Genomic DNA, 27257 nt, shown 5'->3' with positions numbered 1-27257 from the left:
ACTGGTGTCAAAATCGTCAATTTTTTAAATTGTACTCACTGGACATTTACCCGCTTGCTATTCAAGAAATTCGTCCCTTAATTTGTTGAGCCGTGGTCACCTAGTTAGAAAGAGAAAAGTTGGAACTGTGGTTGGAACCACAGTTGGAACCACAGGTTGGAACGAAAAACGATCTCACTTGGGCCGGTTTTTTCGCCATGGTGCACGTTGCATGTTGATTTCATAACATGTCAAATTGTCAGCTGTCAAATTGACAGTATCATTAATGTCATTATCATGTTGGTGAACGTAAAATAAATTACAAAAAATATTAAAATGCTCTTATTCTTAGTAATATTAATTCGATTTTGAAATATAGTGAACGAAAATTGTTTATTGTAATTCAATAAAAAATAAATATATCCATAAAATGTCATACGAATGGTTTGAACGTATTGGGCGACCACGTTTTGTTGTGGCACCTATGGTTGATGCGAGTGAACTCGCATGGAGACTATTATGTCGAAGACATGAAGCAACGTTGTGTTATACTCCTATGCTACACAGTGCTATATTTATAAAAGATCCCAAGTACAGAAAAGAGAACTTTACTACATGTACAGAAGATCGTCCATTAATTGTTCAGGTTTTTACTAATTCTAATGTTTCTATTCCTTTAATTTAATAGCTCTTATTTACAATAAATGACCATTACTTTGTTATAGTTTTGTGGAAATAATCCAGAAACAATGGCAACTGCTGCAAAGTTAGTTGAAAAAGATTGTGATGCCATAGATGTTAATCTTGGTTGCCCTCAATCGATAGCCAAGCGTGGTAGGTATGGTGCGTTTCTTCAAGATGACTGGGACCTTTTAAAGGATATTGGTAAGATAACTCTCCCAGTAACATAAATAAGGCAACCCAATGCACTAATAATATGTATTTTGCTTTATATGTTTACATCAATTTATATAATTCTCATTTAAGTAGATTTGTTATCCTAAACCTATTTGTGGAATGGAAACTGTGACTTATGAGCATACTAAATAATAATTTTTTTTTTTTTTTTTTAAAGCATTTGAATGCCATAAAAACCAAAAAATATAAATATTTTTTATTTCAGTATCTACCATGTCAAAGGCAGTATCAATACCAATTACATGTAAAGTAAGAATTTTTGAAAGTGTAGAAAAATCAGTTGAATACGCATTGATGTTACAAGCTGCAGGATGCAAGCTTCTCACAGTTCATGGGAGAACTAGAGATCAAAAGGGACCATTAACAGGTGTTGCAAATTGGGATTATATCAAAGCTGTTAGGTTAATCTTTATTTTAATAAAAGTTTTTTTGGTATGAAAATTATTCAGATTATATTACTTTTCCTTCTTTTCAGGAGTTCTGTATCAATTCCAATGTTTGCTAATGGTAATATTCAATGTTTAGAAGATGTATATAGATGTCTTGAGTATACCAAAGTTGATGGTGTTATGAGTGCTGAAGGTAATCTGACAAATCCTGCAATATTTGAAGGGATTAATCCTGTAACGTGGGATATAGCTCTTGAATATCTTGAATTGGTGCAGAAATATCCATGTCCTACATCTTTCATACGAGGTCACTTGTTTAAAATATTCCATAAAATGTAGGTATTCCAGTACAAACAAAACAATCAAATGTCGTAAAATATTTATTAATTCCATTGTATTTTTTTTTTACTGTTTTTATTTCAGTTTTTCTTTTAATACCAATAATGATGAAAGAGAACTTTTGGCCACTGGTCAAAATTTGAATGACTTTATAAAAGTATGTGAAGCACTAAAAGACAAGTACTTAGGATACCACCTGGGTGAGCAACAATTTGATGACAATGAGAACATCACAAGACAAGGCTTCAATTTGATATTACCACCCTGGATATGTCAACCATATGTTAGAATGTCTCCTGAAGCACATACAGAAAAAATGCAAAATTTATGTAAAGTTCAGGTACATAGTTCATTTACAATTTACATATTTTTTAATAATTATAGCATGAAACATTTTTGTTATTTATTCTAGAACAGCACACCAGATATTAAAAGATCACATGATGATCTAGATGGGAATAGCATTTCTAGAAAGAAAATGAAAAAACTGAAAAGGATAATGAGATGGCCCAATAAACCAGATAATGATAAACAACCAAGCAGAACAGGAGATATTTGTGTCAACCACTCCTGCCCTAATCCTCTTGTGAGTGCACATTGCTTTAAAAATGTTTGAAAAATCTTAATTTCTTTTTATGTATTTGTTAACTGTTTTTCAGGGTGGAAAGTGCTTATTTCGGTTTTGTAAGAAATGTTGTCGAGATAAGTGTTTTGAAGAAGATTTGGATTGTGAAGGGCATAGAATATTAGTCCATACCCGACGTCAAATGGCAAAGAAATTTGCTAAAGAAAATGGATTGGAAGATAGTATAAAAAATATTGATAAGTAATTGAATTTAATCTTATATTTTTATAAATATCAAGGTTGCCTTGATACTTGTACAAAATTGTATATTTTATTAATAATATAAAAATAATATTGAATGAAAATTTAAGTCTTTCAAACAGTCTCCTAAATATTAATAAAATTAATATGTTAGATACTGATCAAAATGCAGGAAAAAATAGTTAGCAAGCATAGAGAATCAATCAAGTAGATTCATCATAATTTTTAACCCAGGGTGGGTTAAAAATATATTAAGATTTATCCAATAGAAGAACTTATATTTTTAATCTGACTTTTCATGCTTATTTATTTCACTATTGTATAATTGCGTATTTTATATTATATTGGGATATTAATTTTATTTTTTGTCGCTACGTATTATGGTACCCAGGTACGTAGTCCAGGATAATGCGTGATACTTGCAATTAGTCCTAACCAAGTCCTAACGTAAGTCGTTGTCGTCCTAAATTATTGTGGTCATTAAAATCACGTAAAATTTCTACCATCAATGCAACTTGCAAGGTACCACCAACAAACAATATTTCGTAAAAAGGATGGATTGTAATTTGTGTGCACAGAAACACTTTTCGTCATTTCTCATCAGTAAAACAATAATGGATCAGAGGACGGTTATTTTTTATTAATACCCTCATAATCATATCATGATCATTTACTGAACTAAATCCTTGATAGAATAAAAATCCAAAAAATACTTCTCTCTTTACTCAAGCTGAATGGTGGCGTGACCTGGTGGCGATGGTATCAAATGCGCGCGCAGAAATGACGTACTTTTTCATTAAGTTAATTGTGAGTACCTATTTGTGTAGACTCAGTGTCCACGGAAACCAAAAAATAAACTACGTTTATTAAACACAAATGGATGAAAGTGGTACACATGGACAAAAATTTAAGTACCTAAATAAACGACGCCTTCATGGATTACAATTACCCTTAAATTTGCAACAGATTTCTTTATGGGGAGTGTTACTGTTAACTGCATTGATAAACTGTTTAATTTTAGTGAAAATACAATTTGATGTGTTGGAAGTTGCCTCGTTAATAGTTTTTGTGGTTTTATACGCATGCCATGTAGTATCACATATGTTTGCAATGATACTAGATCCTAGTGAAGAAGAGCTTCGCAAAAGAGACACTATCGACGTTCCAGAATTTGATCGACACATACACGCCCATGTTATTGAGGATGGACGATGTCATTTATGCAACATATATACTACGGACAAAAAAACAAAGCATTGTGGACTATGCAATAAGTGTGTTTATAGATTTGACCATCATTGTAAATGGTTAAATAATTGTGTAGGAAAAAGAAATTATTTCGCCTTCTTAGGATGTGTTTGCACTGCCCTGCTGATTTCACTTTTCACATCCTGTCTATGTGTTATAGATATTGTAAATTTTTATAAAAATCCAATGAACCTTGGAAAAATTACGCTGAATTACATTAACTGCACCTCAATAGATAACGGATATTATTTTAAATATTGTACTAATTCTATATCTTTTTTAATATTTTTAATAATTTATTTGTCATGCGGCATAGCAATCACTCTTGCCCTTTTACACTTGTTCTGTTTTCACGTATACATATCAATTTTGGGAATTTCGACGTACGAATATATTATAAGAAATAAGACGAAACCTTTTCGATTCCGGTGTTTCAGCGTGCCGAATTTGTATTTATTGGGTAGAAATAAGGAATCTCATACAAAGCGTACGGAATTATCGAAAAACGCACCAAGTGTTACTAATTTAGTTGGTATTATAATCAACTACGAACTTGAAAAAGCTAAGAGAATTGTAAATTTCAGCAATAAAATTCATCCGACTCAGGAAATAGTAGCGAATTGAGTACGTATACGTAGCTACGTATCACTACATAGTATAATACAAAATCGCTTTCTCTTTCCCTATGTACCTATGCTTAAATCTTTAAAACTACGCAACGGATTTTGATGCGGTTTTTTTATATAATATAGAGTGATTCTCGAGGAAGGTTTCAGTATATAATTGATTAGTTTTTAGAGAAAGCGGGCGAAGCCGCGGGCGGCACGCGGAAAGCTAGTAGGTATGTAAAAAAATCTGAAAAGGGTAAAAAAGAAATATATAGGTATATATAAAAAACATTAAAGAAGATGGTTCTTATTGTTATACCGGAGAGGATCATATTACTGTCCATCTTTCATATTTTAATGATAAATTGACTACCTATGTTAAATACGAATCGTAAAATGTTTAATAATTGTGTTACCTTGTTCCTACCTCTTCTCTGCGATCTTATTATCGTCAATAATTATTAAATTTGATGTCTTTTTATATACAGGAAAATTATATAAAATAAATCTTTATTATTAGTAGGGTAGACCAAGAGGGGATTCAGTTTAATAAGGAAAGGTACCTTAGCTACTGATTATTATCTGTGCTATTTAGTACCTCTAGTCAATATGAGCCCATAATATAGGGGTGTTATTGTTAAGCTATCACCTTATCGGTAAATCTGAAAGTAAATCATTGTATCATAACTTCCCCTATGTGATGCATAAAAGTTTTTGGAATAAATCTTTCAAATGATGTTTCTAGTTAATCAAGTTTTTGAATCAGATCCATAAATTAAAATAGGTATATGCTGGATGGTCTACTATTTACCAAAATGTAGAATATTCAATATAGTTTTTTATATTAAATTAATAATTTATTAAAATCTTTCTTATAATTTGGATGATGATGATAATATGATAGAGAGGTCAACTGTTTATGTGATGATTACCTAATAAAAAAATAATTATTATTTAAACTTTATTTAATATAATATACAGATAATTTAGAACACAATAAAATTAAAAAAAAAGAACACCCAACATAGTTTCACCAAATGCTAAACATTTAAAAATATTATTGTTATGTTGTGTATTGAGCAAAGGTTTAATCACGTTTACGGCGACGGTTTTGCTCTTCCTGTAACAAAGCACAATAATCAATTATTACTTACTGTAATTCTTTAAAAATAACGTAATCATTTTATTAAATGTATTAGACTTAAACAATTCAACTATATCAATAAATATTATTTTTATAAAATAGTATAATTGTACGTCTAAAAATAGTGAATGTATTGTTTACCTTTTGTGTCAGAATGATGACCAAACGTCTGAACATTCCAATGAAGTCAATAAACAGTTCCATAGCATGTTGTACAAAGTCCTTGTTGCCCATGCGACGTTTCTCAATAATAAGTTGTGTATCAAACAAAACAAATCCACACATGAGCATCAGTCCTAAGTAAAGGTGGGCCTGAAAAAGATGATAAATTAATTAGGTACTTTTTTTGTCATTGTAATTTTCATAACTCAATTTTTTCTACTTATGTATAAATAGTCAAAATTAAAATACTGCCTGATATGGTTGAGAATCTAAATAATGTTTTATGTTATGAGATTTTATCAGAAAATTTAATAATTTATACTAGGCATTGTATGGTATCTAAACTGAAATATTATAAAGAATCCATTAAAAATTAAGAATATCTTTATGTCTATTATTTTTCTTTTCAAAAACTGATATTTTATGTCTTTAATTTTTATTCATGAGTGTTGGAATTATTCAGTATATTATGTGATTAAAAAGTGGAAGGAGAATTCTATTGAATCAAATCAATAGTACCATATTATATAGGTACTATATTAAAAATAATGTTGAAGTTTTTAAACATTTAAAGATGAACAAATGCTTAGAAAGATATGATTACAGATGAATGATACTCCACACACACTTGACAAAATAAAAATACATATTATAAAATACACAATAACAGATAAGGAAAACCTGTATAGTTGTAGTACTTACTTGATAGAGGAAATGAGATTGCATAAATATGTTGGCCAATGTCATCAAAGACATTGATGTGAGCAGGGTCATCAGTGTTCCTCCTAAGAACAACCAACTTCCACGTTCTGCTAGCATGGCAGCAATAGAGAAGCAAACAAACACAAGAGTTGTTCCCAAGAGTGCTGTTACAATGATCGCTGGGTCAACAACGCTCACATATTCCATTAGTGGCCCTAAGCTCATTCCTGAAAAAATTGCATCATAACATTAAATGTTGCATAATAACTTTGTACTATATTTGAAATCGTCATGAAATAGCATTATTGACATCTAATACAATAACAAGTTCCATATTTTATATTGGAGAGATAGCACTTCAATTAGTTTCATGGTCAAATTTATTATCATACATATAGGTATGCAGAGTAAAGGACATGTCATCAAACTTACCTGAAGTTAAACCAAATCCAAGTAGGTAGCCCAATCGCAGTTTTGTGTTTTTACCATCATCAGGAGTTGCAATTAACATCAACATTAATCCCGCTCCAATAATTGCCGACAAAAAGCCAGCTTGGAACCTTGTGAACATATCAACATACACTCCAGCTGATGCAGCAGTACATGTCATCATTAAGGTTCCATAAACATTTTTTAAATGCTGTCGGACTGGCGGTTCACTGAAGGGGAAAGAAACATTAAAGATTATAACTTGTTTGTAATATTATTAATTACATACTTGCATTTCACATTTTTAGCTTGTAAATAATATGTATTAGTAAATAAGCAATCTAAACTAAAGAAATGGAATAAATAAACATAATCATCATATTTCGTCACGCGCGAGTTGTATGTTCAGAGGATTGTAGTAAATCCATCGGTAACGTTCTAGAAGAATGGCGTAATGATATTTAATACATACGCACTTTAAGCGGATTTATTAATTTTACTTAGTAGCCTGTATAGTTTGTTCCTATCTCATGAGTATCTAATTGTTGGAATTTAACCATTTGTTTTGATTAAACTATCATTAAAATTACTTACAGCCGATTTTGGAAGCTGTTTATAAACGTTTGTATATTTGGAGTCATCTTGAATCTCGTACAAAATATAAAGCAGAAAATAAGAACACTGGAGATAAAGAGAAATCACGAACGCGTTACAAATATATCACAATTCACAAACGTAGTAATTTGTCTTCGAGTATGCTGTACTTTGCTCTGAAAAATCACAATGTGTAAAATAAAAATGGATGACTATTGACTCCTATTGACTCGCTAGTCATGACATGACGTGTACCTAGATTAAATAAATCTTTTATCAATACCTAACACTGATCACGGACACAAAAGTCTTTCAATAATACATTGTAAAATATATTAATAAAATATGCTCATTATTATACTTCCAATTACATTTTTCTGTGGCTATTTTATTAAAATATTACATTAATATTAAGGTCAGGAAAAAATGGTTATCTGCTGTGGTTATCTGTGAAAAGTACAGAATACAGAACTGTATAAACGTCAAATGTAAAACGTCATAAGTCAAAACATAACCTATTTAGAGTTAAAAGTAGGTACCTAGTGCTGTTCACGTTGTATGTTTTATTTTCAATTTTTCAAATGACTACAGGATAATTTTTCAACATGGGGAAGAAAACTAAAGTTGGAAAACAGCGGAAAGATAAATATTATCAATTAGCTAAAGAAACAGGTGAGCTGTTTTTATTTGTTACTTAGTTGACATTATTTCATAGTTTATACAAAAATGTAAAAATTTGCGACTTTAATAAGTAAACGTTGGCATTTATTGTTTATTCGTGTAATTTAACGCACATAAGTGCGTTAACCAGTTATTCGTATATATTGTATCAGTTATTCAATGCGTTACATGTTTCAGGTTATCGTTCACGTGCTGCGTTTAAGTTAATTCAATTAAACAGAAAATTTGGATTTCTTCAGAAGTCGCGAGTATGTATCGATTTGTGTGCTGCTCCCGGTGGGTGGATGCAAGTGGCCCACCAGAACATGCCACTTTCAAGTATTGTCATAGGTATCGACTTGTTCCCAATTAAACAAATACCAGGCTGTATAAGTATCACAGAGGATATAACAACAGAAAAATGTAAAGCTGCTATTAAAAAGGAAATCAAAACTTGGAAAGCTGATGTAGTCTTGAATGATGGTGCTCCCAATGTTGGATTGAACTGGATACATGATGCGTACCAACAGGCTTGTCTCACTTTAAGTGCTTTAAAATTAGCTACACATTTCTTAAAGCAAGGAGGATGGTTTGTTACAAAAGTTTTCAGATCTAAAGACTACCACGCTTTACTGTGGGTTTTAAAACAATTTTTTAAGAAAGTTCATGCAACAAAACCCCAAGCTTCTCGTAATGAGTCGTCTGAAATATTTGTTGTCTGCCAAGGGTATATTGCTCCTGATAGCATTGACCCTAAACTTCTTGATGCTAAATATGTCTTTGAGGAATTGGAGATGGTTAAAAAACACCAAAACAGTATTTTGCATCCGGAGAAGCAAAAGAAAGCTAAAGCTGAGGGTTACAAAGAAAATGATTATACTACACACCACAAAATTAATATGTCTGATTTCATAAGTAAAGATGACCCCATTGAACTACTTCAAGAATGTTCAGAGGTAAGTTGAGTTTTAAAAAAGTACTATTTAATTTATTGATAATATTTATATAATTATGAACAAATATATTTTATAAAAATGAAATTCAATTTTAATTACCTTTATCATTCCATAGATTGTTATTGATGATGAAGAAATAGAAAATCATCCCAGAACTACAATAGAAATCAAAGAATGTTGTAAAGATATTAAAGTGTTGGGCAGAAAAGATGTCAAAGCATTGTTAAATTGGATAAAACACATGAAGGAATTGAAAAAGGTTCAGCCAGAGCAAGAGGTAAGTCTGTTTATTAAATCAAATAAAATAAGATGTTAAAAATTTATCAGTTTTATTAGCTTCTGTCAATTAAGTGGTGTGATTATTGAATAAAATAATACAATTTATTATTACACTAGCTTTCCACCCGCGGCTTTGCCCGCTTTGTCTAAAACCTAATAAATTATATACTAAAACCTTCCTCTTAAATCACTCTATCTATTAAATAAAACCGCATCAAAATCCGTTGCGTAGTTTTAAAGATTTAAGCATACAAAGGGACATAGGGACAGAGAAAGCGACTTTGTTTTATACTATGTAGTGATAAATAGTTTAGGACCTATGCTTAATCTCCGAAAAAAAAAACACAATTTTTTTTAAATAGTATTTAAATTATTTGAACCAGTTGATGATTACACGAAATATTATTAACATTAACTATCATGTGTCATTGGGGTAAATTATTAAGAAGTAATTTTTATTTATTAAAGGAAAAACCAGAAGAAAAACAGGAAGATACTGAGAAAGAGGAAGATGAAGATAAAGAAGATAATGTGGATGAAGAAATAGCAGAATTACAGGTATTCCATATCTTTATTTAGATTTTGAGTATTGTAGAAAAATATTATTCAGAAACAAATAAATACTTAAATGTAAAAAAAAATGTAAATACAATTTTTCATCATATTTTGTTATAAAAATTTGTTATTGTATATGTAATGGTTTTCTTAAATGTTAAATGTATTTATTATTAGGGTGAAGAAAAACGTCAATTAAAACGCAAAAGAAAACAATTAAACAAGCAGAGACAAAAATTAGCAGAAAAAATGAACCTGAAAATGGTTTTGAAAGGTGACGATGGGCCAATTATGGAAAGCCATGATATGTTTAGTCTGAAGGATATCAAAGATTCTAAGGTCTGTATATAATTTTTTTAGAATGTATTAAAAATATACCTTGTGATTTTTTTAATAGGATTTTAGGAGAATATAAAAAATAAAAAATTTATAACCTGATTTTCAGCAATTAAACATGGTTATTGACCAACCGCCAGATTTAGTAGCAGAACAGAGTGATTCAGACGATGAAATGAAGGTTAAGCCAAAATATACTAAATATGATGTAGATTCAACTAAACTTGATTCTTCAGGCTTGTATTACAAAGACTCTGACAGTGAACTTGAACTGGAAACAGATTCAGAAGATGAAGATAAGGAATCACTCGGTAAAATTCTTTTATTTTACAATAATATGCTTACAACAGTATAGATCTTTTATAGCAGTCAAATATTTATTAGTAAACTGCTCACAAAGACATTGAAACTTGATAAATGTTATTTAATTGTATCTATATTTAATTTATATGTTTTATTTCACAGGTTTTTCAGACTCAGATGATGATACTAAAAAGATTGATAAAATCACGAAAATGAATACCCTTCGAAACAGCCAGCTCAAAACGGTACCAGCGAGTGCTAAGAAGAATCCACTGTTAACAGACTTAGATGACACAGACCCAGTATCTAGGAGATCTATGAAAGCAGAGTTATGGTTCCAAAAGGACAGTTTCAAAGATATTGACGATGAAGATGATGAAGGCGTTGATTTAGATAAACTGGCCGCAACATACAAGAAGAAAGGTATTTATGTTCATTTGTTTTCTTACAAAAAAGTCATGGGCAATAATTGTTGACATAATATTATAACTCCAGTAGCAGAAATAATAATGTTGTATGAGAAATGTTGGGGATAATATAATAATCAAATATAATTATCTCCTAGGTAAAAAGGTTGCAGAGAATGCAGTTATTCTATCAGATCAGAAAAATGGCGTGAAACGGAAGAAAGTGGAATCGGAAAGTTCAGATGATTCTGATGATTCTGGGGATAGTGATTATGACGTTGAAGAAAATGTGGCTCCCGATACACAAAAGACGGGAGCAAAGAGCGCTCAAAAAGATGGTTTTGAAGTTGTGTCGCAAGACCCAGGTAGACTATATTTTCTTAAACATAACATTATAACGTTCATTTACATTGATAAAATATATTTATTGTATTTTGTTAATAACTCCTGTTTAAATCTATTAATTGACATAGGAAAATTAAATTACATTTATTTACATTTTGCTAGTTACCAAGGTTTTTTAATATTTTATTGAAAGATCAAATTATCATTCATTGATGTTATTTGTTCACAGAATTGAAGAGATTAAAGAAATCAATAAAAATGGATGCCGAAACGTTAGCATTGGGAACAATGATAGCCACATCAAAGAAGTTCAAGCGAGATCTCATTGATGACGGATGGAATCGATACGCGTTCAATGACAAAAACCTGCCCGATTGGTTTGTGGAGGATGAAAGTAAACATATGCGCAAGGAGGTTGCTGTTCCAGAGGTTTGTATATTTATTTTAATAAAAGCTTTATGGTTCATTCTTTGTCTACTATTATATAGTAATTATTCAATATATAATTTTGATATTGTTTATGAGTGTGCAGTGTATGGAATACCCTTTGTTTTTTTTTTTCAATAAAAAAAGTAAATATGTACTAATAATGCTCTTAATGTTTATTACAGAAATATACAGAAGAATATAAGAATAGGTTACAAGACATAAATGCGCGACCAATCAAGAAAGTGGTTGAGGCTAAAGCTAGAAAGAAGAAACGCATGATCAAGAAGATGGAACGCGCAAAGAAGAAGGTTGAAGCTGTTATGGAGAACGCAGATATGTCAGAAAGAGAAAAGGCGCAACAAGTCAGACAACTGTACAAAAAAGCACAATCCGATGGTAAGAAGAAGATCACATATGTTGTGGCTAAGAAACATACCACAGCAAAACGTATGAAACGACCGAGCGGAGTAAAGGGACAATATAAGGTAGTAGACCCGCGTATGAAGAAAGACTTACGAGCGCAAAAAGCAAAGGAAAAAACGAAAGGGCGGGGTAAAAAAGGAAAAACAATGAAACAAAATAAAGCTAACAAACCTAGACCTAGCAAAAAGAAGGGAAAGAAAGCAAAATAAGTGTTAATTCATAAAAAAATTTTCTGTACAATTTCAATACATGTATCTACAATTTTTAACTTAATAAAAAGTCTAAGTACTCAAGCCCTCATCCTATTTTTAAAAACTTCCCTTTTTATAATACGGCAAAATTTCTTAAGGGAGGCCCAGCAGTGGGAACATAATATATGATGATGTTAATTTCCTAAATAAACCGTAGCATATAAAATACACTTGAATGGAGAGAGAGTAATTTATTATTTCGAGATACGCATATATATTTATTATAACGTGTTTATTTTCTTATATTGGAAATCTAGAATAAGTGCGACTACTTTCTATTTAAATATTGAAAATATAACGTGATGCGCTGCATAGGGTTTGCGTGATATTTCGAGTTATTTATACAAGTTCACGGTCAGAAATATTTAAGTCTATATGTGCGTCACTCGGGGCCTAGTGGCTAGAGTTCAGGGACAGATACGCCATAAATGATATCATTCGTTGTTCGACCTTGATGTTATTCTGATTCGCCTAGTCTACGTCGTCTGTCTTTTAAAACGATATTGCCGTCTACAATACATCGTTCTTATAATTTGAGTGATTAATATTCTTTCGGCGAAAGAACGTCTAAACTATGGTTTTAATTTATTTATGTCAGTCGATGTACTCTTAGGAGAATCATAAATAATAACTAGGTAATATGAAATGGGAAAAATCTTCCCGAAAAATTTTGACATTACCCTGATGGATTTCAAATAAATTGCTAATATAAATAGGTATCATCTTTATAAAAATCAAGATAAACATTGTGTCATCTTTAAAAAATATTATGAAATAACAAGGGTATTTCCAGAACGGCCGCGGCGTTTGGGGAGTGGGGACAAAAAATAGTACCTAATTTTTAAGTAATTTGGCCTTCACCTCTACTTATATTTTATGGTAACACAAAAATTAGAATATATTGGTGTGAGTGTATAGGAGGAGAGGGTGGCAGGTAGGCGGTTCGAAGCGGTCGGCGCTATATTGAGCGCGCGATCACGGCCAAGGCCGTTACGTCGTCATCCTCCCGAACTGGGCCGAGCCTTGTTAGATTATTTACTTCGTTTTATATAACGAGAAACCTATTTATTTTATGTTAGAATATATTAAAGCTAATAATAATAATTTGCTCCTATTATGAATTAAGAAATTTGGACGTTACAAAAAAATTTAGCCTGTTCAAAATTCACTAGGTAGGAATATTATTTTTTCTTTTAATTATCTAGTGATTAGTCCATACAGTCTCAAGTGTGTTTGCTTACACTATTATATTATGCCTTGTGCTGTACGAACTAGTATGAGTACACTGTGGTTTATATATATGTACATATATGAAATAATGATTGATTTAATTGTAATATTATTGTGGGTATGAAGAGGTTTTAAAATATTCCCGCCTTTTAAAATATTCTTCTTACGAAATTATAATTAAAAATCTTTAAATAATGCAATAAAAAATACAAATAAAGAATATTATGTGATATTATTATGAAATTCGTTTTTGTGAATCTGTACTTTACTCTATATTATAAAGCTGAAGAGGTTTTGTTTGAAAAGGAAGTACGGGTCCAATTTGAAAAAGTTTCAAAAAATGTCGAGGAAGGCTACAGGCTATAATCACGCTAAGACCAATAGGAGCGGAGAAATGTGGGTAAAAACGCGGGACACATCTGTTTTTTTGTGTTATTGCTACTAGAGAAAAACGCAACAAATTCTTAAAAAATTACTTTATTAAATTAGATACATTAAATTTGTATACAATACACTACAACCTGCACACTTTTAATATAGTAGGTACATTCATGTAGAGACAATGGATGTTTGTTATTGCTTCACCCACAAACACGTTGATTTAATTCGAACGACAGTGGCTAAATTGGTGGGTTGGCTGGTGTGACGTCCGCGGAGGCAGGTAGGTAGGAGCAGGGGGTCAGGGTGGCGCCGCGGTGACCTCGCCCTCGCAAGGTCGCGGGTGCCATTCCACTCTACCGCCGTTCCTCCCCCCCCAGTACTCTTCCATGCCGAACAGGTCCTTTTGCGGATATACCTATTGGTATACTTCTATCGCACGATCCAAGGATGCCTACCCTAACTTGGTTATATCGCCGTTTTATACACTTTACGTTAACATTTTAGGTCGCTATAGCAGACAATATAAATTGACTCAATTTAATAGTCTATCAAGTACAAGACGTAATTAGGAATAAAATTTAACTGGAAATCATCTGAAGCTACTTAGGATTAGGTACATTTTTTATACGTGTACGACGTACGTGCTGTGTTGACTACCTATATGAATTTGGTTATAAAATTCTAAGTAAGACGAGAATACATATATGTTGTGCTATGTTTAATTGTGTGTTACAAGTGCGTCACGAGTTCTAAAAAAATCCATAATTAGTATCCTTGTGTTATGCTATGTTAAGGAGAATTAAACGTAAAGAAAAAAAAAACATATCATCGTAAGAAGTCAATTTATTTTTTTTTAGTTTTAGATCTTCAATTAATGTTGTAGGTATGTGTAAACGTGTGTGTGAAGGCTATGTCTTTTAAAGTGGGTACCTATGTATATGATTCGTGTGTTTTTAGTATAGTAGGGATATGATTAACTTATTTTCAAAATACACGCTTAATTAATTACATTTTTATTTTTACTGTGCAAAATAATACGTAATATTTATTTTTTATTCTTCTCATGTTAGTATTAATCTGAACATTATGCTGAATATATTTGTACTGAAATAGATTAATAGATTAGCGGTGCTTCATTTGTATCTCTCTGCTCTCAATTCTCATACAAGATCCACGAGTATATCTATTGAATGACAAGGTTAAAGGTCAAGGGAGGATGGCAGGTGCCTCCCCGTTACCCTCAGTAAATTGTGTTTTCCTCTTTATATCTACGCTGTATAGTCGCACTGCTAGCTCCCCAGTCCCTACTATAGAACCAATGCTGTGGATCGACTTTATTTTAATATATTAATTCTAATCTACCTCTATCTACGTTATATTTCTAAAACAGGAAGGTAACTTCTCACCCATCAATGCAGTTTCAGATTTTTTTAGTAAAAATTCAGAAAAAATCGACGTCGCTTTTAAATACTGTATTTTTCCTGTTTTGGCAATAAAATGATTAATTATAATTACCAAGACTTTGTAATACCTACTGTACCAAGACTTTGTACGCTACTTAGGAGATACACTTAAATGTTACATACGCTTTTTTATGTTTTTTTTTATCTAAATTAATAAATTGTAATAGGTACTACGAGCGGTAGTCTATCGACGATGACATGCTGATTGTTGTATGTATGTACATATATTATTTAGTACCTTATACATGATATATGTATCATAAGAATAAAGAAATTATGTATAATTTATATGGTATGATATATAATATCGATAAAACACATAAACAGTATAAAGTATTGTAATTGTATAAATTGTATCTACTGACCTTCCAAAAACGACTGCAGGAACAGAATTTTCATTTAGGTAGTGATATCGGTTGACGACCAAATAGAAAATGAAACATTCAGCATGAAGGTTTTTTATTAACATATTAATAGTCATTTTAATAAATAAGTTTTTTTCCGCATGATTTCAGTTTATTAAAAGTAATAAACATTGTGCATTTCATGCTTTTTCTCAAGTAGGTAACCAATCTATGGACGAAAATTATAAAAATTGTGTAACAGTATTTTTGTGCAAGTTTTTTGCGGTAGATGGAGTATGAAGCGCTTGTTTTCCAGGACTACACTCTATGTTTTTATAAAAAATAACCCATTTTAACTTTACATGTATATAAGAAAATTTCAACGTGTTATTAAATTATATATATTTCCCTTTTCTTAATTTTAATGTAAAAAATTTTTCCTTGTTTCGCGGGTACCAATAACCCAAGTAATAACCACATCGCATTCAAAAAACGAAATAAGCGATATTCAACCAATATAATATATAAAAGAATTTTTAATTTTATGTTCTCATTTCGACTGTAAACTGTTTCTTGTTTGAAAGCCGATGCCTCCCGCGTTGACTCATTCAAACTGTCAAATAATTGGATTTCACAATTTGAAAGCGGTTTTGTTTTAAGTTTAAAAAAAATTAAAAAATTCTCTAAAGGATTTTATTTTAGCCGAACTGCCTAACATATCGCTTAAACAGTTTAAATGGTTTCTTGTCGTTGGACAGATAAACCCTAAAATTATAACGCGAATGAAAATATACTTTTTAAAATACTAAGTGGTTGAACTTGTATTTATTAGAACACTCACTGACTTCCTCATTCGTAAAGTTAAATAACAGGAAAAAGTTAATCTTCTCTTCTCTAGCTCCTTCCAACTTTGTCAGATTCCTTCCCGTTATAAGAATGAGAACAGAGAGTGACAGCATGCTCCGCCCGCATACAAATTCCTATATTAGGTATATATATATATATATATATATATAGATATCTCCATGGGCACTATGTTGATCAAACGTGCCATATAGTTAGTAATTATTTGATCCGTTTTCACTTGTTGATCCGGTTGGTATTTGTGGATCCATTGCCACACCACCGTCCGTATGTGGATCCGAATGGAGCCACAAGTGTCACCATCAGTAATAATAATAATTACGTGCTTTTTATACAAATCCACCTTTTTTGCGTTTTAGCTCTTGTTGATCCGATTCAAATGAGCCAATCAGAGCCCACCGAGCTCAGCCATTGGTCGCTTGCGGCCTTAGCCATTTGAAGGTTTCAAGACATTTATTCCCGTTATAGAAACGTATGTTGCCGTTCGCCTTCCATAATTTGTTCGGATCTTCGGGAGGGCAAGATAGCTAGCTCGTCTATTAGGATAGTGGCGATTTGATGTTGAGATTATAATATTTGTATTTATGTTTTTATGTAGCGCTTTGCGGATGAACATACACGTATTATAAAAGTCTAATTGTTTTAAATTCGTTATTTTAGTGTCGTCGTAGATTTTATTTGTAGAAGTTGTTGTTGTTGTAAGCACTCCCCCATACTTCTATTAAATACATTAGGTGCGGCTTTACTAACGTGTTGTAGATGGTGTGGCGTAATTTATGAGGAATGCAAGAAGTAATATTACGCAGAGATCTAAGAAGTGCTGATAATTTATTTTTTAGGTGGTCGATGTGATGATTCCATTTTAGAGAGCTGTCGATTCGCAAACCTAGTAGATCGGGAGATATTGACACAAAATTTCGAGTCATTTGTAACAGGATGGCGGTTCTACAGGGGTCTTAGTACGCAATGACAAAAAGAAAAATGATGATGTGAACGCTGGTACCGGCGGCTTAGTCGCGTGGGCGTTAGTCGAACTCGTCGGAAAAATAGCGAAAGTCAAACGATTTGTAACACAAACATTTTAGAATTTACCGATAGCCCATAAAAAAAGATGTAGACGGTAGTGTCATGCCATACTTTTCCGGTGTGACATAAATCCCGCCATACCGACGCGAATGCGTTGATTTTAAAAAACAATTCAACCATTGGTACCAGGCTATCTTTTGCACAGGCAACCATCGTCGTGCAGCCATTTACGAAAATCGTCATGCCATACTTTTCAGACGATTCTAAATGGTTGCCATACCGCCGAAATGATTTTGTTTAATTGAATGAAATGTTGAAATGAATGTTTAATTGAATGAATTTTGTTTACTATTTGTTCATTTGAGCATACATATTTTTCAAATAATGTACTAATACGGCACAACTCCGACCGAATATCCTTCATATCATCACTACATCTGCAATCTTGTTCTAGCGGTTGTTTCCGTTGTCTATAAGTAATTTGAGTATCAGTTGGCGTAGAACTCGTAGAAAACGAACTTAGCTTCGATAGATCGGGATGCGATCCACCGGCAGTACCCACTGCACCACTGCTGGTTAAACGTGTTGGCGATCTGCGTACACTCATATTTACTCCGCAATGGATAATTTGTGCAGGAATATGAGTCGTCATTTGTTTTTGACCTAAATCTAACATTTTAATTATTTTATCAGATTGATATCAGAATCAGGGCAAAGGCGAACGCTACACGTCAATAAATATTATGATAATTATCTTGATATTTACTGATGTATCTTGGGAGGGATCACAGCACACCCTACACCATAAATACATATCGCGTCAGTACTGAAACGTTCTTTGTACGAGCCAGAAGTGATGACGGCAAGATAAATATTGCGATTTGCGATGTAGGTCCTGGGATCAGATCACAAGGAGTTCCAGAAATCCAGCGATATACAGGGTTAGTTTTCAATGACCGGCCAAATTTTCAGAAATGGTTCAGAATCGATAACATTTTAGATCTAATGAAAAAAATAACGTTTTTTTTTTAAATTAGATTTCATTCCTGTCCACCACTAAAAAGCGAACGTGTGGACATTACAAAAGCACAATTCAGTTCAACAACCAAGATAGGTAGAAGTTAGCACATACATAAATTTGGCGATGCGCGCACGCACCCAAGTGCATTGATTCTGGCGGTGTTTACGATTTAGGCAATTTTTAAGACATTTTCAAATGAATGCTTTTATTTTTATTTTATTTTATTCGACAATAATGTTTCAAATGTACCTTTGGTTTAATATCTAGATCTTAATTTTAAATTTTGGCTGGTCATTGAAAACTAACCCTGTATTGTGATCCGTCAATACACTACCCTACACGTCAATAAATATCGTAATCCGATAGTAAATATTGACGGATCACAATATGGATCTTACGTGTAGAGTTCGCCAAAGAGTTGCCCTGATTCAAGAGGTAGGTTGTTATTTGTAGGCTGCATACTACTTGAGAATTATCACCGTCACTGTATGACGAAAGGTTCCGTATTTTTAGTTTCACAACGTTTTCTATAAGTTTCAATTGAATTACGGTCGACTTCTTCAACTTCCATAAAACTCAGGAGATTTTTTGCTAGCCCTAATTTCATATCCGCATGTCAATGTCATGTATGATATAAATGGAACAGATCAACATACGACTTATGATTTGGTATATAAAACGGAGTCAAGAAGTATTTGAACATTTCAAAATTTGAACCGTTACGAAGTCGAGTTCGTCTAGTCTAGGCGGATTTAGCAATGTATGGAACATTACCTATGTTTGTGTACGGAGCCAACAAATACTGCAGTGTTTACGAAAAATTAATCTACGTTACTTAATATACAGTTTCGTTTTGTCGGATCAAATAAAGCTTTAATTTTGATAATATATATGGATCTGATCAACATACGACTTTGGATTTGGTATATAAAACGGAGCCAACAAGTGTTTATGGGTTTCTGAATTTCGGCCGTTACGGAGTCGATTCAGTTCAAGATCTTAGCAATAAAAATGTTGAGTATATCAATTTCTCCATGAATACGTTTGGCAACATCGCCCAAAAATTGGCGCCGTTGCCACTCCGGGCAAGATCTATGCAACCGGAGTCGAGTAATAAGGGGGAAAAGGTGGAGTCAGGAATGCACGGCAGTCGGGCTGGATCAACTTAGTGCCCAAGTTGGTATTTATATATATATATATATATATATATATAAATACCAACTTGGGCACTAAGTTGATCTAGCCCGACTGCCGTGCATTCCTGACTCCACCTTTTCCCCAATATTACTCGACTCCGGTTGCATAGATCTTGCCCGGAGTGGCAACGGCGCAAATATTTGAGCGACGTTGCCAAACGTATTCGTGGAGAAATTGATATACTCAACATTTTTATTGCTAAGATCTCGAACTGAATCGACTCCGTAACGGCCGAAATTCAGAAACCCATAAACACTTGTTGGCTCCGTTTTATATACCAAATCCAAAGTCGTATGTTGATCATTATCATTTATATTATCAAAATTACAGCTTTATTTGATCCGACAAAACGAAACTGTATATTAAGTAACGTAGTTTAATTTTTCGTAAACTCTACAGTATTTGTTGGCTCCGTACACAAACATATTATAGTTAGTTAATGTTCCATACATTGCTAAATCCGCCTAGACTAGACGAACTCGACTTCGTAACGGTTCAAATTTTGAAATGCTCAAACACTTTTTGACTCCGTTTTATATACCAAATCATAAGTCGTATGTTGATCTGTTCCATTTATATGCACTTGCATGACATTGACATGGGGATATGAAATTAAGGCTAGCAAAAAATCTCCTGAGTTTTATGGAAGTTGAAGAAGTCGACCGTAATTCAATTGAAACTTATAGAAAACGTTGTGAAACTAAAAATACGGAACCCTAAAAAGATAGATATTTCGACGAAGCTTTCGTCATACAGTGACGGTGATAATTCTCAAGTAGTATGCAACCTACAAATAACAACCTACCTCTTGAATCATCAGTAAATATCAAGATAATTATCATAATATTTATTCGCCTTTGACCTGACTCTGATATCAATCTGATAAAATAATTAAAATGTTAGATTTAGGTCAAACAAATGACGACTCATATTCCTGCACAAATTATCCATTGCGGAGTAAATATGAGTGTACGCAGATCGCCAACACGTTTAACCAGCAGTGGTGCAGTGGGTACTGCCGGTGGATAGCATCCCGATCTATCGAAGCTAAGTTCGTTTTCTACGAGTTCTATGCCAACTGATACTCAAATTACTTGCAGAAAACAGAGACAACCGCTAGAACAAGATTGCAGATGTAGTGATGATATGAAGGATATTCGGTCGGAGTTGAGCCGTATTAGTACATTACTTGAAAAATATGTATGCTCAAATGAACAAATAGTAAACAAAATTCATGAAAACATTTCTGATGTAAAAACACAAATTACCGAAATTAAATCGTCCAACGAACAATCCTTGAATTTAATTCGCCAAAATACAATTTCTCAATTAGAATCCCAGATAAACTAGGGTGAGAGTAAAATAAAATCACTGGAATTAAATCTTTAATCAATAAATCAGTCAGCCAATCCATCGGGTTTTACGTCTAAAAATCAACTTCATATAATTTAAAACTTAATCAAGGAACTACGGGACAGAAAGAGCCGCGAAAAAAATGTAATTTTTACTGGTTTCCCAGAATCGACATCTTATAACTCAAAGGAGAGGAAATCTAAAGACAACTACGAAATTTTAAAAAATTACCTCACTAATAAGTTCAGACCTACCGAAGCCAGTAAAAAAATATATAATTATAAATAACCTTAATTCAAACTGTTGTACAGGTCTTGATGGTATTACTACAAAAGCAATTAAAGGCATCAAAGAACAAGTAGATAACTGCGTTAAAAACAACCGACTTCAAACTTGCACTTGCAACATTTACAAATACAGACAAAAATGCTCATAAAATAAAAACTACTGGGCCTATCTGAATAAAATTTTTATGGGACCAATTCGACACCATCCCGCATCGAACAAAAAAGAATCACGTAAATCGGTTCAGAAACCTCGGTGTAATCGGTGTACATACATAAAAAAAAACATACCGGCTGAATTGATAACCTCCTCCTTTTTTTGAAGTCGGTTAAAAATTAAATCATACCTTAAGCGACTGTTTTAACCAAGCCATAAGTCAAAGACGTTTTCCGGACTCGTTAAAAATAGCGAAGGTAACTCCTATCTATAAGAGTGGCTCAAAATTTGAACCTGGTAACTAGGCCAATTTCGGTTTTGCCAGTATTGTCAAAAATATTGGAGAAGATTTTACACACGAGATTAGAAAAATATTTAGACTCATTTAATTTTATTTCAGTGCGTCAATATGGATTTAAGCCAAAAAGTAACACTCTGTCAGCGACTATGGACCTAACTATTAAAATAAAACAGAACATTGACGCAAACAATATAGTTTTGGGAGTGTTTATTGACCTACAAAAGGCCTTTGATACCGTTTCTCACGAACTTTTAATAAAAAAGAAATTAGCATCCATTAACATTAATGGTAAAGCACTAGATATGCTGAAATCATATTTAAAAAATCGATCACGAATAGATAAAATAGATAACCATGATAGCCTTCCCTTACCAATTACATGTGGCATACCACAAGGTTCGATTCTAGGCCCATTGCTTTTTTTTAATTTATATTAATAATTTCCAAGATTTAAAGCTAAAATATGGTCACCTAACACTTTATGCGGATGACACCTGTCTGTTTTATTTTGGTCCCTCTATACATGACATGATAGCGCAAGCACAAAATGATTTAAATAAATTAAATAAATAAATGCAATCTACTAAAAATAAATATATCTAAATTCAAAGCTCATAACAAAATTATTCCACCACACGCTCCAATTAAAATTAACGGTGTTGTATTAGAACATAAAACCCACGAGAAATGCCTAGGTTTGCGAATCGACAGCTCTCTGAAATGGAATTATCACATCGACCACCTAAAAAATAAATTAAACAAAATAAAATAAAACAAACAAAATAAAATCATTAAAACTATCTTTAACTATCCTTTTTTAACTTCTACAAATAAAATCTACGACGACACTAAAATAATGAATTTAAAACAATTTTACTTTTATAATACGTGTATGTTCATCCGCAAAGCGCTACATAAAACATAAATACAAATATTATAATCTCAACATCAAATCGCCACTATCCTAATAGACGAGCTAGCTATCTTGCCCTCCCGAAGATCCGAACAAATTATGGAAGGCGAACGGCAACATACGTTTCTATAACGGGAATAAATGTCTTTAAAACTTCAAATGGCTAAGGCCGCAAGCGACCAATGGCTGAGCTTGGTGGGCTCTGATTGGCTCATTTGAATCGGATCAACAAGAGCAAAAACGCAAAAAAGGTGGATTTGTATAAAAAGCACATAATTATTATTATTACTGATGGTGACACTTGTGGCTCCGTTCGGATCCACATACGGACGGTGGTGTGGCAATAGATCCACAAATACCAACCGGATCAACAAGTGAAAACGGATCAAATAATTACTAACTATATGGCACGTTTGATCAACATAGTGCCCGTGGAGATATCTATATATATATAAATACCAACTTGGGCACTAAGTATATATATATATATATATATATATATATATATATATATATATATAAATACCAACTTGGGCACTAAGTTGATCCAGCCCGACTGCCGTGCATTCCTGACTCCACCTTTACCCCAATATTACTCGACTCCGGTTGCATAGATCTTGCCCGGAGTGGCAACGGCGCAAAGTTTTGGGCGATGTTGCCAAACGTATTCGTGGAGAAGTTGATATACTCAACATTGTTATTGCTAAGATCTCGAACTGAATCGACTCCGTAACGGCCGAAATTCAGAAACCCATAAACACTTGTTGGCTCCGTTTTATATACCAAATCCAAAGTCGTATGTTGATCAGATCCATTTATATTATCAAAATTACAGCCTTATTTGATCCGACAAAACGAAACTGTATATTAAGAAACGTAGATTAATTTTTCGTAAACACTACAGTATTTGTTGGCTCCGTACACAAACATATTATAGTTAGTTAACCTTCCATACATTGCTAAATCCGCCTAGACTAGACAAACTCGACTTCGTAACGGTTCAAATTTTGAAATGCTTAAACACTTCTTGACTCCGTTTTATATACCAAATCATTAGTCGTATGTTGATCTGTTCCATTTATATGCACTTGCATGATATTGACATGGGAATATGAAATTAGGGCAAGCAAAAAATCTCCTGAGTCTTATGGAAGTTGAAGAAGTCGACCGTAATTCAATTGAAACTTATAGAAAACGTTGTGAAACTAAAAATACGGAACCCTAAAAAGATGGATATTTGGACGAACCTTTCGTCATACAGTGACGGTGATAATTCTCAAGTAGTATGCAACCTACAAATAACAACCTACCACTTGAATCAGGGCAACTCTTTCGCGAATGCTACACGTGATCCGTCAATATTTACTATCGGATCACGATATTTATTGACGTGTAGGGTAGTGTATTGACGGATCAAAATATATCGCTGGATTTCTGGAAATCCTTGTAATCTGATCCCAGGACCTAGATCGCTATATTTATCTTGCCGTCAGTATTGATGGTGTAGGGTGTGCTGTGATCTCTCCCGAGATACATCATTAAATATCAAGATAATTATCATAATATTTGTTGACGTGTGCGTTCGCCTTTGCCCTGATTCTGACATCAATCTGATAAAATAATTACTGCCGGTGGATTGCATCGCGATCTATCGAAGCTAAGTTCGTTTTCTACGAGTTCTACGCCAACTGATACTCACATTACTTTCAAAAAATGGAAACAACCGCTAGAACAAGATTGCAGATTTAGTGATGATATGAATGATATTCGGTCGGAGTTGAGCCGTATTTATTACTTGAAAAATATTTATGCTTAAATAAACAAATAGTAAACAAAATTCATGAAATCATTTCTGAGGTAAAAATACAAATTACCGAAATTAAATCGTCGAACGAACAATCTTTGAATTTAATTCGCCAAAATACGAATCAAATCAATTAAATTAAGTCATCAGCATGTATGATAATTACTGAACAAAAAATATTGAAGAGTACTATTTCTCAATTAGAATCCCAGATAAACCAGGGTGAGAGTAAAATAAAATCACTGGAATTAAATCTTCAATGAATAAATCAGTCAGCCAACCCATCGGGTTTTACGTCTAAAAATCAACTTCATATAAATTAAAACTTAATCTAAAAAAAAATGTAATTTTTACTGGTTTCCCAGAATCGAATCTCTTATAACTCAGAGGAGAGGAAATCTAAAGACAACTTCGAAATTTTAAAAATTACCTCACTAATAAGTTCAGACCTACCGAAGCCAGTAAAAATATATAATTATAAATAACCTTAATTCAAACTGTAGTACAGATCTTGATAGTATTACTACAAAAGCAATTAAATGCATCAAAGAAAAATTAAATCATACCTTAAGCGACTGTTTTAACCAAGCCATAAGTCAAAGACGTTTTCCGGACTCGTTAAAAATAGCGAAGGTAACTCCTATCTATAAGAGTGAGTATTCGGTTTTGCCAGTATTGTGAAAATATTGGAGAAGATTTTACACACGAGATTACAAAAATATTTAGACTCATTTAATTTTATTTCAGTGCGTCAATACGGATTTAAGCCAAAAAGTAACACTCTGTCAGCGACTATGGACCTAACTATTAAAATAAAACAGAACATTGACGCAAACAATATAGTTTTGGGAGTGTTTATTGACCTACAAAAGGCCTTCGATACCGTTTCTCACGAACTTTTAATAACAGAAATTAACATCCATTAACATTAATGGTAAAGCACTAGATATGCTGAAATCATATTTAAAAAATCGATCACAAATAGTTAAAATAGATAACCACGATAGCATTCCCTTGCCAATTACATGTGGCATACCACAAGGTTCGATTCTAGGCCCATTGCTTTTTTTAATTTATATTAATAATTTACAAGATTTAAAGCTAAAATAATATGGTCACCTAACACTTTATGCGGATGACACCTGTCTGTTTTATTTTGGTCCCTCTATACATGACATGATAGCGCAAGCACAAAATGAATTAAATAAATGGTTTCAATGCAATCTACTAAAAATAAATATATCTAAATTCAAAGCTCATAACAAAATTATTCCACCACACGCTCCACTTAAAATTAACGGTGTTGTATTAGAACATAAAACCCACGAGAAATAACCTAGATTTGCGAATCGGCAGCTCTCTGAAATGGAATTATCACATCGACCACCTAAAAAATAAATTATCAGCACTTCTTAGATCTCTGCGTAATATTACTTCTTACATTCCTCATAAATTACGCCACACCATCTACACCACGTTAGTAAAGCCGCACCTAATGTATTTAATAGAAGTATGGGGGAGTGCTTACAAAAATAAATTAGCGCCACTCCAAATTTTACAAAATAAAATCATTAAAACTATCTTTAACTATCCTTTTCTAACTTCTACAAATAAAATCTACGACGACACTAAAATAATGAATTTAAAACAATTAAGTATACTTTTATAATACGTGTATGTTCATCCGCAAAGCGCTACATAAAAACATAAATACAAATATTATAATCTCAACATCAAATCGCCACTATCCTAATAGACGAGCTAGTTATCTTGCCCTCCCGAAGATCCGAACAAATTATGGAAGGCGAACGGCAACATACGTTTCTATAACGGGAATAAATGTCTTTAAACATTCAAATGCGGCCAAGGCCGCAAGCGACCAATGGCTGAGCTCGGTGGGCTCTGATTGGCTCATTTGAATCGGATCAACAAGAGCTATAACGCAAAATATATATATATATATATATATATATATATATATATATAGATATCTCCATGGGCACTGTGTTGATCAAACGTGCCATATAGTTAGTAATTATTTGATCCGTTTTCACTTGTTGATCCGGTTGGTATTTGTGGATCCATTGCCACACCACCGTCCGTATGTGGATCCGAACGGAGCCACAAGTGTAACCATCAGTAATAATAATAATTACGTGCTTTTTATACAAATCCACCTTTTTTGCGTTTAAGCTCTTGTTGATCCGATTCAAATGAGCCAATCAGAGCCCACCGAGCTCAGCCATTGGTCGCTTGCGGCCTTAGCCATTTGAAGGTTTAAAGACATTTGTATGTTGCCGTTCGCCTTCCATAATTTGTTCGGATCTTCGGGAGGGCAAGATAGCTAGCTCGTCTATTAGGATAGTGGCGATTTGATGTTGAGAATATAATATTTGTATTTATGTTTTTATGTAGCGCTTTGCGGATGAACATACACGTATTATAAAAGTATAATTGTTTTAAATTCATTATTTTAGTGTCGTCGTAGATTTTACTTGTAGAAGTTAAAAAAGGATAGTTAAAGATAGTTTTAATGATTTAATTTTGTAAAATTTGGAGTGGCGCTAATTTATTTTTGTAAGCACTCCGCCATACTTCTATTAAATACATTAGGTGCGGCTTTACTAACGTGTTGTA

At 32.8% G+C, this 27257-nt stretch overlaps 4 protein-coding genes across 4 annotated transcripts; 3 read left to right on the top strand and 1 right to left on the bottom strand.

Moving 5' to 3' along the window:
• Window positions 1-244: 244 nt before the first annotated feature.
• LOC123691105 (tRNA-dihydrouridine(16/17) synthase [NAD(P)(+)]-like) lies at window positions 245-2644 on the top strand. The gene is made up of 8 exons (XM_045635344.1): window positions 245-625; window positions 705-864; window positions 1103-1298; window positions 1373-1621; window positions 1710-1965; window positions 2038-2211; window positions 2285-2451; window positions 2606-2644. Exons 1-8 carry the CDS (start codon window positions 410-412, stop codon window positions 2610-2612), a joined length of 1425 nt encoding a protein of 474 aa, XP_045491300.1. The 5' UTR covers window positions 245-409; the 3' UTR covers window positions 2613-2644.
• A 673-nt stretch (window positions 2645-3317) lies between these two features.
• LOC123691106 (palmitoyltransferase ZDHHC1-like) lies at window positions 3318-5997 on the top strand. The gene has a single exon (XM_045635345.1). It carries the CDS (start codon window positions 3328-3330, stop codon window positions 4321-4323), a length of 996 nt encoding a protein of 331 aa, XP_045491301.1. The 5' UTR covers window positions 3318-3327; the 3' UTR covers window positions 4324-5997.
• LOC123691107 (bax inhibitor 1) lies at window positions 5255-7566 on the bottom strand. The gene is made up of 5 exons (XM_045635346.1): window positions 7339-7566; window positions 6748-6974; window positions 6316-6542; window positions 5593-5763; window positions 5255-5427 (listed from the first exon to the last, which is right to left on the bottom strand). Exons 1-5 carry the CDS (start codon window positions 7383-7385, stop codon window positions 5395-5397), a joined length of 705 nt encoding a protein of 234 aa, XP_045491302.1. The 5' UTR covers window positions 7386-7566; the 3' UTR covers window positions 5255-5394.
• A 288-nt stretch (window positions 7567-7854) lies between these two features.
• On the top strand, window positions 7855-12324 carry LOC123691278 (pre-rRNA 2'-O-ribose RNA methyltransferase FTSJ3). The gene is made up of 10 exons (XM_045635592.1): window positions 7855-8010; window positions 8197-8954; window positions 9070-9231; window positions 9702-9791; window positions 9966-10127; window positions 10234-10435; window positions 10590-10850; window positions 10993-11199; window positions 11409-11608; window positions 11791-12324. Exons 1-10 carry the CDS (start codon window positions 7944-7946, stop codon window positions 12238-12240), a joined length of 2559 nt encoding a protein of 852 aa, XP_045491548.1. The 5' UTR covers window positions 7855-7943; the 3' UTR covers window positions 12241-12324.
• Window positions 12325-27257: the final 14933 nt, after the last annotated feature.

Source organism: Colias croceus, chromosome 4, assembly GCF_905220415.1.
Source record: "Colias croceus chromosome 4, ilColCroc2.1".
NCBI classification, from domain to species: Eukaryota; Metazoa; Arthropoda; class Insecta; order Lepidoptera; family Pieridae; genus Colias; species Colias croceus.
Note: the sequence above shows the minus strand (reverse complement) of the source record. Positions and strands in the feature narration are given on the sequence as shown.